At 38.5% G+C, this 10951-nt stretch overlaps 2 protein-coding genes across 2 annotated transcripts; one reads left to right on the forward strand and one right to left on the reverse strand.

Moving 5' to 3' along the window:
• Positions 1–525: 525 nt before the first annotated feature.
• Positions 526–6533, forward strand: LOC121885975 (calcium-binding protein P-like). The gene is made up of 2 exons (XM_042395836.1): positions 526–655; positions 4657–6533. The coding sequence occupies exon 2, from the start codon at positions 4664–4666 to the stop codon at positions 6107–6109; it is 1446 nt and encodes a 481-aa protein (XP_042251770.1). The 5' UTR covers positions 526–655; positions 4657–4663; the 3' UTR covers positions 6110–6533.
• A 3014-nt stretch (positions 6534–9547) lies between these two features.
• Positions 9548–10088, reverse strand: sprn2 (shadow of prion protein 2). The gene has a single exon (XM_042396270.1). The coding sequence runs from the start codon at positions 10086–10088 to the stop codon at positions 9606–9608; it is 483 nt and encodes a 160-aa protein (XP_042252204.1). The 3' UTR covers positions 9548–9605.
• Between the last annotated feature and the right edge of the window lie 863 nt (positions 10089–10951).

The raw sequence follows: 10951 nt of genomic DNA on the forward strand, positions 1-10951 counted from the left end.
CCTCAAAAACAAGAAAATATGATGTGCCCTTTAAATGAAGAGGATGTAATGCAGTGCCCTATGATGTTGTGGTAATGGGGTGAGCTGGAGCTTCTGTATGGATGCTCTTCTAGTGAAAAAAAAGCATTCCCCTAAGTCTAACATACTGAAGTGCAGAATTGGGGGCCCTTTAAATGAAAAAAGGTGTCCTATAGGGTGCACTGTATGGCAGAAAAACATTGTGAAGTGGGGGCACATTTAATGTATCAGGTGCCCTTTATATTTGAGTCCTCCACAAGTCATAGTTAAAAACCCACTAGAACTCATACAATAAGGCTCATCAGGCTAGTTCTAGTTCACCTAAGCTAAGTAAAAAATCATTATATGTTGTCTGCTCATTAAAGGCAAACACGAAGGTTTTCTGAAAAAATATAGCTCTTTTGTTTTTATTATTTTACGCCTTTTACGTAATGGCCAGCAGAATGCGGAGTCACTGCAGTTTCCCCACCTCTATTTCCCCTCAAGCGGGTACTTGCTGTGCATAAAAACAAGCACACCCCGTCCAGGCCAGACCCAGATCCCAAAGCCTAGAGACGGAGCTGTGAGGAAGCGACAGGACAACAACGCAATATTATTGAGTTAACGTCGAAGCGCACAGATAAACCGTCAATTCACGGTAAGAAATAATTCAGTTATACTTAATATTATGATTATAAAGTTGTTTGTGTGTAGCGTCATTGAGAGCGGCTTCATTTCCGTTATACGTGATTATCGTGGTGAACCATCTGGGCTAATGGCCAGCAAGGGTGACAGTGCTGCACTGGTTCGTTAACATTAACGTTACCCAATGTATTAACAAGAAAAACGTGTATTTTATCATTTGCTTACAGTCCTTAAGGCTTGAATATGTATTTGTTTTTTTCACTATCCAAATTATGAAATTATGCTCTGCTGGAATCATTGAAATTTAATTAAAATCAAATATTCAATGAGGTTATGTCCTGCTATATGCCCCATAGAATAATATAAATGGGTACATAATAATCCATTGTAGCTCATGTTGATCATTATGAAAAATAATTGACACAAGTGATCATCTGCCCGTCTCTGCAATCATACAGGGCTGCACTGTAAAAAAAAAAATCGTAAAAAAATGGTAAAAAGTCTGGCAGCAAAAGTTGCCAAACACTTACCGTCAAATAACAGTAAAAAACTTTTAGTTATTCGACAGAGATTTATTTTAAAAATATGGATAATTACTTTGGACATTGTCTGCATTTTTACAGTCCAACCATTGTAAAATAAAAATAAAATCTAATTTTAAAACATTGCTAGAATGTTAAATGAATGGATAAATCTGCATTAAAAATGAAAAAGACTGCAGAAATACCTTAAAATTACCAAATTTAAATGAAGACTGTTTTCATACAGTAATCTTTGGTAAATTCATAGGATTATTCAATCCATCCACAAGAACTCCCCCTCAAAATACAGATTTCTGGATGTAAAACACAAAAAATACATTCAAATTACTCTCCTTTAACACCCATTAATGGTATCTTGAGAGCTTTAGGCTTTTATTTTATGTGATTATCCAATCTATTTACAGTAAATCCCTGGTAAATGTTGGTTTTACACTGTACAAAAAATAAGATCATGTGATAATAGTTTCAAAAAACATCATTTTAATAATCATTACTTTATATAAACATTATTTGACAGTAATTACAAGCAACTCTCCAGTATATTTACAGGCTTTTCCCATAAACGTATGGGGTATAGATTATATAAACATTATTTGACAGTAATTAAAATCAACTTTCCAGTATATTTACAGGTTTTCCCATAAATGTATGGGGTATGCATTATATAAACACTTTTTGACAGCTATTATAATCAACTCTCCAATATATTTATAGGCTTTTCCCATGAATGTATTAGGTTTAGTTTCTATAAACATTATTTGATAGTATTTAAAAGCAACTTTCCAATATATCTACATACATTCCCCCATTAATGTATGAGGTTAACTTTATATAAACATTATTTGACAGTAAGTACAAGCAGCTCTCCAATATATTTACAGGCTTTTCCCATAAATGTATGGGGTTTACTTCATATGAACATTATTTTACAGTAATTGCAAGCAACTCCCCAATATATCTACAGACATTTCACATTAATGTATGGGGTTCTGAATGTACAAAAACCAAAAGGTGTATGTAAAAGTACCATTATATCAACTTCTTTTACACTGAATCATTATATACATTTTTCTATTGCCATTTTACAATCCATTCAATGCAGATCCCCATTTGAGGTGTATGAGGTTTCAAGATGTTTAATAATGTATCATAAAATTACCTTTCACTACTTGCTTTACAAAATAATTCACCATTTTTACAGTGTTATCCTTAAAGTTTCAGAATTAATGAACCAATAAACAGCCATATTGAATTATAATGTGGGTCTGAAGCTAATCAACCCAATAAGAGCTCAAACAGAATACTTTACCAGAATATATTTATTTTTTTCTCATTCAGATTATTTCAATAGACATCAATAGAAGCAAAAACAGTTTTGTACATTTTATCAGTACAATGTCTTACATGTTGCATTATGGCAAAAGGGAAACTACAGCCAATTTAGAAATTCATACATATTATTCCCATGCCCATGCAAAATGTTAGTGAACATGAACAAATCTCTCCCAAATCCAAAAATTATTTTGCTAAAATTCAAATTTGTGATGTCATCTGATAATGTCTGGAGCTTTTCCAAAAACAATGAATTGAGAAAGATGTTATAGATGACACTGAGAACACCCAGGGGGATGTTCTGAGTATACGGTAGGGTTGGACTGATGGGCAATGCCATCGTCCATCATAAATGGCTGACAGTCATCAACCACTGAGCCTCTACCATCATAACATCGTGTTTTAAAAGCCCCCCCATTGTCTGTCCATCTATTGCGTGGATGAAATTACTCTTATTGGCTTTTTTACTCACAGAGCTTTTATTGCACTTACAGTAATGCAACGACTGTAGTTGTCGTCACCTCAAGTACCTCACGTGGTTCACTGTCTCCCCTCTGCTCCACTCAGAGGACACACACTCACACATGCAAGGATCGCTCAGTGCCACTTGTGGTGAAACAGACGAGAGGAGAGAAACTTAGCGCAACCATAAATGACAGCAAAATGCAGTAATTTATCCCACCCGATATCATCGTCCATTATGATGTTTCACTGTGGACATCGTCATATGCCAATTCTGTAGACATCGCCCAACCCTAGTATACAGGTACATTTTCTTTTTCAGATATGAAAGGTCACTATAGAATAAAGCTTACTTGGGTATTTAAATATTACTACAAAATTAGTTTCACATTCATTGTCTATGAAGCAGCCCCAGACTTAATTGCGGATGGCATCAGAAATTTGAGTCTCATGTCTCTGGTTTGTGGCTTTGGGAGGAAGTAGTTCACATTCACAAATATCAGAAATGGGAGTTACACATGTGCAAGTCACAAGCAAGTCTCAAGTCTTAACCTTAAAGGCTCAAGCAAGTCCTAAGTCACTGTGTTTAGACTCAAGTAAGCCAAGTCAAGTCACTGCTAAATGTCAAGCAAGACAAGTCAATTAAATCACAAATCAAGTCACCATGAAAGAAGCGCTTAAAACACTAGAGAAAGGGGTATAATGGCAATCCATGTCATGAGAAAACGGCAACACGAAACAGTATTCTATCTGATGATTACTTTTTTCTGCTGTGGATTGTGTAGACTAATACATCCATTAATTTGGAACACTGAAATTGTTCAAACGTCAAGCATCATCAAGGAAAAATACCATCTTGTTTGCCTGATCTTGAAGGATTGCATTTGTCACACAGTTGACTGGAGAGAAGGAGAGACCATTCTGCTGTGGTTGAGTTACATTGACTTTGAACTAGTGAGGGACCTCAAACAGAATAAAGGATTGTAAACAAAACTACTTATAGAGAACCAACAAATCCACTCTTTATTAAATTAAAAGCACTAAAATTCAATGATCTGGTTGACTTCAAAACTGCCCAAATCATATACAGAGTAAAAAAAATAAACAATTACCTAAAAGTGTCCAAGGGTTGTTTCAAATGAGAGGAAGTAAACATGACCTGAGAGGAAAAAGCATTAATTAAGGACAAAATATTATTGTGTCACAATCAAAGGAGTTAATATATGGAACAACTGCAGTGAAGAAATTAAAACATGTGGAACGCTAATCAAATTTAAAAGACTTTTTAAAGATAATATATTTGAACGGATACAGGATGGACTTGTTTTTTGTTTGATTTGATAGAGATGAGTATTATGGACACTGGTGGTGGATAGTTGAGTTTTCATATTAATCATGAAAGTGTATTGTTAAAGCAAAAAAAAAAGGGGGGGGGGTAGGACTAGAAAAGTTTCTAACTTCTGTTTTTTGAACATGGAATGCCTTATTTGAATTATATATATATGGTTTATTATATATATTTGCTGATGATTTTGAAAAAAAAGAAAGAAAATTAAATGAAAATGTCATCCTATACAAAAAAAGTAGGCCCAATGTGGAAACAGACGAGTGAAAGCAATGTTTGTTTTTGTGTTACTTGATTATTTCATGATCATAACCTTTGAGCACTTGTCTTTAGGGCAGTCATGGGGAGGTTGTGTGAGACGGCTCTCGTGTCCCTTCTTATTATGTCTCTTCTGAATGCTGAATTGACATTGGCTAAAAGGGGCAGCAGCAGCAGCAGCAAGAGGACTTCATCTTCCAGCAACAGAGGTGGGACACAATCAAAACCAGGAAGCACTTCCAACAGAAATACCAACCCTTATCCTTCTGGTGGAAGCTACCCTCATCCAGGAACAGGCAATACAAATCCAGGAGGATATCCCAGACAAAACCCAGCCAGTCAACCAGGAGTTGGTAGTAACCCCAACCAGAATCCTGCAGGTGGCTATCCAGCTGCAGGTGGCTATCCAGCTGCGGGTGGTTATCCAGCCGCTGGAGGGTATCCCAACCAAAATGCAGGAAGAGGCAATTATCCAAATCAATATCCACCTGCTGGAGGCTACCCAGCAGCAGGTGGCTACCCAGCAGCAGGTGGCTACCCAGCAGCAGGTGGCTACCCAGCAGCAGGTGGCTACCCAGCTGCAGGACGATATCCTAACCAGTACCCAGCTGCAGGACGATATCCTAACCAGTACCCAGCTGCAGGAGGATATCCTAACCAGTACCCAGCTGCTGGAGGATATCCTAACAGGGGAGGTGTCAATCCAGGTGGGTACCCTAACCAGTATCCGGGAGGTGGTTATCCAGTCAGAGGGGGAAATACGGGAAATACAGGTTGGGGTGTGCCTGGTGCGAATCCAGCAGGAGGTTACCCGGGTGGTTACCCCAACTGGAACCCAAACAATAAGATCCTCAGTCCCCGCTATGGTGGAGGAGGCTATGGACATGGTGGTTATGGGATGGGAGGGTCTCCTTTCTCTCGTTCTGTGGAGAGTATGGGATACAAACCCAAGTCTTCCGGTTTTGCCAAGAAAGCCATGGTGGCAGCAGGAGTCGGTGCTGTGGCTGGAATGGCTGTCGGGTATGGATTAGGGCGCTTCCCTCGACCACATTTCACTTTCCGCAACCCTGAAGAGGAGTACTACTACAACAACTACATGTATCGTCGTTATGGCTCCCAGTCCACAGATGAAAAGGACTATGGCCGTGATTATGTTTACAAGCCACCACCACGGGCAGAGTCTTATGAAAAATTCATGGATCGCTGTATGAACAGTACTGACCTTTTGAAGGATCAGGGCAACAGCCAACAACAGGCAACAACCCCTACTCCTAACAGTCAGAGTGGAGGTGATAAAGAGGATGATGACACCGTCAGCATCGAGGAGATTGGATACCCAGCCCTAATTGAGCAAGTGAAGGCCCGGCGCTGTGTTGAGAAGTACATGGTCTACTCTGAGCGTTTTCTGCAGGAACGAAAAGCTGAGCAACAGTCCCAGCAGAATCGCAGCAGTCCTATGGGCTACGGGATGATTCAGTTTTTCTCCTCCCTCTTAATGCTTGTGTCCAGCATGCTCCTGCTCCAGTGAGAACAATCATCCCTCCTTTCACCTCACCCTGGATGTATTCTATGTCCTCTGTTATATCTGCACGTCTGCATAGCACTAACCTATATTATCTCCATAACACAAACAATAGATGTATACATACAAGATCTTTGGGTCATATTTGTTTAGACATTTAGTATCAGCAGAGAAAACTAGCTTGTGTACATAGTAAATGAAGGAATACATTTTAAGAGGCAGCATTTTAGATTTTACAGTTAAACCATCAGATTTATGTTGTATAAGCTGCACTACTGTTTTTCTGCGAAATTATTTTGCACCTCTGTTATTTGCACTTTTTCACTCCTCATCATTGAACACTGAATGCATAGAGACAGATTCAGGGTATTTTATTTCAGTTTTTGTGGCAATGTATTATGACAATATATATCTGCTACTGTGTAAAAGAGGAATGTTACACTAAGAGTTTTATATATGTCCAGAAACATCCAACTAACATAATAACATCATCCATCCACACTTCCATCAGTACAGAACAATCCAACAGGCTGATTTTCCAATTGGATAATCAAAAGGAGATTTAATTTTCAGTGTTTTTCAGCTTTCAAGGAAGCTGAACTGATTAAAAGTGGGCTTTTAAAGCAGATTTCTAGATTGTCAGAGCAATGTAATGTAATGTTTGGTAATGGGAACTAAATGAGACATAATTCCTTCAGCCGGTTTTCAGACACCTGTTATTTCTAAGGGCCTCTCACAAAGACACTTAAAGAGGAAAAGGGACTTTTCACCTCATTTTTAGATGAGCTATTAATGAGAAAGGAGAAATAAATTTGTGTATGGGCTTTGTCACTATGGTAATGGATCTGTGATTATGTGGGGAACCATCTATTGTGAGTGATTTGGTTTAATGTTTGGCTCTGGAAGGTGATTTAATGGCCACAAGATAAGGTATTTGCACATTGTGGTGCAAACATTTATCCCTAATGGTGTTTATTATTTGAAAGATGATATGACCCTGAAAGATTCCTTTATTAATGACCATTATTAATCACCTCATGACAACCAAATATGTAAACTTCTCTTCAACGATAGAGGGCTTCCCTCTGGACAAATAGTTTGCTATCCAACAATATACAGTTAAACACTTGTATGACAGAAATCGAAATGTGATTGAAGAAGTCCTCAAAGTAAAGAATTTCTCCTTCTCAGGTACATGACACTCACATGTCGTTTGTTGTTCAGCTGCCTGTAAAATCCTGGATTGCATGTAATAGCCCTCGACAGAATGGAGGCATCGATCAACACGTGTCCTTTGATGTGCAGGAAATGACGTTATTAGTGGTGTAATGGTGTTGCCCCTTTGCCTGCGGCCATTGAGAACAATAGATGCATTTGTTTTGGGTGAAATCTGGGATTTGATTTTGGTTTTTTTTTCAGCAGAGGAAGCCCACAACAATTCAACGCTTTAATCTTAAACTCTCTCTTCTTGGCTCTGAACTGTGAAACTGACTAACTGGAAACACTGGCTTAGAATTTCCTAGAAGTGGAAATTATAAATGGAATGGAATACAAAGGAGGGTTTATGACTTTTACTTCTTCTGCTGTCGCTGCACTGTCGTGTTTTACATTCAGACTCCTGTCTGGGTTTGGAGATTTGATTCCATAGCTTTTGCCAACTGTGGTTTTATATTTCCAGGCGTACTCTTTAAATTTGCAGAGACACTCTAATTTTCCAGACTGTCCAGGCTGCTTGGTCGTGAGCTGGTCCATATATCTGCGTCTTCCTCTCATTTAATGCATCTCCCCATAACTCAATGAGATCTGCAGTCATAGGTGTTGGTGGGCTTGTAAATACCCGTATTTCCCAAACTCTAGCCTCCTCTGGCTGTCATGGTGTGTGCCTCTCGAGTAATGACGTAGAAAATTTGTTTGTAATGTTTTAACTCAGATGTTTTATTTGACGGCTGTATTTTTTTAGTTAGTATATATTGTATTTATTACTATAGTTCCTTTATTAGTTTGTGTTTGATATTATTTCAGCTGATTTTTCCTTTATCAGGCTGTATTAATTAATAAACACTGTATGCTCTCAATTATGCCATTTTTACAGGATTTTAACCTTGTTCGGTTTAAAGAAAAATGATTGTTCTTCATTTCAAACTGCTAGTGTACTGCTGCACTCCTCCTTAAAGTCTGTATTTTGTGAAGTTGTTGGCAAGTATATGTAAAATCAAAATGAGAAGTCAGTACTGTACTGTAGTACTGTCCAAATCCTTGCAATGCTCCCTTTTATAGTGATGGTCTTTTATTTTGTTCTTATCCAGCCACTTGTACTTCACATTTCTCTTTTAATCTTTTAATCTCCTTGTAAATCTGTTTTTAATGTTCCATCCAGGGTTCTGGCAAAATGTTTTTATTCCATTTCAAATTACAGTTTGACTTTTTCATACAAAATAGGCTGTAGAATATCTGTAAAGTGCACTTATTTCCCTTTAGGATTGGATATTCTGTAACTGTGTCATTGAGCTCATACTGAATGAATCTGTGTCAGTCTTCTGGTTCTGATTTGCAATTGTAAATGCTTTAGTACTCATCAACTGATATGACTAACATGGTTTAATATGGTTTGTCATGAATGTGTATGTGCTAAATAAAATATGTGAAAGAAATAACGGTTTCCCCTAAATTACATTATCCCACAAACACTATCACGCATTCTTGTTTATTATAGCCTTTAAACTAATTAAATATTAGAATAATACCAGAGTATAGCATGAAGAGAGTGAACCAAAGATTTACTTCCATTTCCTTACCAATGCAGTTACCTGCAGTTTATATGTCAGCCACCATTTTGATGGCAACTTTCTGTTATTCTGTCGCTACTGATAATGTCTTGAATGCTTGTTTTTCTGAGATGAATGATTTCATTTCTGAATCAGGAAATTTTAAACAGTATTTGAGGCAAAGCTTTTGATACACGCACTTGACACCAGCATGTTAGCATCGCCATTGCATGGCTGTAGACCATACTCTTGGTAAATGTAGAATGTAACCCTGAGGTTTCTAAATCCAACCAAGTCCCATAAAAAATACCAAGAACATGACTCATAATTGACAGTTAAAAATAAACGTGATCCCTGACAGTTTGGTCGGAGATTCGTGTGACCTCTGCTAGTAGCCTTGGGCAGCCTCAAGCAGAGATGAGGAGGAGCAAACCGCCAAATTCTTTCCTTTTCAAACTTATAATCATCAGCCCCAACCAACACACTTTGTTCAACTCTCTTGTGGGGCCACAATGCAACTTACCAAGACCATGTAGACAGACTCTGATGTGTAAAATTGGTGGAGTTCACCTTTAATAGCCTAATATATCCATTTTAAAGAAAATACTTGGACAAACTCATCCTACATTAGTCAATAAAGGGCAGAAGGATAATTAGTTTAAAGTGGCTTTTATTTGATTTGCATTTTCGCTGACAGCATCTGTAATTGATAGATTTCCCAGTGATGAGTGGTCAGATTAAATCGCTCTTATCCAGGCTGCTATGAGGAAAGGCACCACATGTCCAAGTGTGAGAAAGATGTTACTCGTGGGAGCAGGTGCAGCCGCTTTAACAAAGGCTCTCCAGCGAGACTGGTTGTGATATCGTTGGTTTTCCTGGTAGTAAAGCCGTTGATCTTCCTCAGAGGAGGTAGTCTTGTGGCCATGATGGTTCTTAGATCCGTGCTTTGGCCTACCAAGCAACCCCAGCCCGTACCCGGTGCCCGAGCCTCCCAGCACGCCAGCTGCTGCTGCTCCTGCCCACTTCAGGCCATGCTTGGAGAAGCCACGACTCTGAGAGGGAGGTGCTTCTTTACCTTCTTTACCTTGTTTACTGTCACCTTTTTTTCCACCCCTGAAGAAACCTCCACGTTTACCGTATGTGTACTGTGCACCTGGGCACAGAGCGACCATAAGTAACAGCCAAATCCAGAGGGACAAAAGCTTCTGCCGGCCTGTCATTACTGGAGATCTGAGCCCTGCAAAAACACATCAACATCAAGGCTGAGGGTGAATAACCTGAACACTTTTACTTGAGTTACTAGAGTTGATAACATTAGATATAGAATAGAAATGGCTTTATTTTAGCACGGTATACTCATTTGACAGGCAGAGAGAGGTCTTTCAATTCTGTTGGCAGTCATTCAAACTGGCATTAAAGCTTTTGATTTTGCTCAATGCACATCCACATGCTCACCAGCACAAACACAACAGACATCTAGAACGATCCACATTCTCTGTCAACACTAGGATTAGCCAGGCATTATGTGTGATGCATATTTCGCCCTTTCATGATGCCGAGCTGTTTTCCCTGCCTCTGATACGCAGTGTACATTTCCATAGCTTTCTACAAAACATATCAATGATGTAGTATCAAAGGGTGTATATGCACATGTGTGGATGTCACTGCAATGCATTTGGAATAGGTCATTTCAATTACACAGGTAAAAAGAGTTGATTAAAAGTTTTGATTGTTTATATGACACAAACCATCTTGCATTTAATAACATATAAAATTCACAAATATAGTTAAATGTAAGAGATTTTTTTTTTACCTTTTTGACTGGTCACACAGAGAGGTTATGATGCTGGAGCCGCAGTCCTTTCTCAAACCATTTACAGTACAGTGCAGCAGGGCAGCATGTTGGTTTTCAGTATCAATTCAATACCAACGTTCACTCAAAAGAGCCAGCAGAGCCCCTCCCCAAAACAAACCATGCTTTGCCATTGGTTCCAGATCAATAATATCGTACAGGTTGAATGATTTCTGCTGACGGTGGCATTTCACATACAGTTGTGACATCTAGTTTTCTCTCATTATCCAA

The sequence above is a fragment of the Thunnus maccoyii genome, chromosome 19, assembly GCF_910596095.1.
Source record: "Thunnus maccoyii chromosome 19, fThuMac1.1, whole genome shotgun sequence".
NCBI lineage: Eukaryota > Metazoa > Chordata > Actinopteri > Scombriformes > Scombridae > Thunnus > Thunnus maccoyii.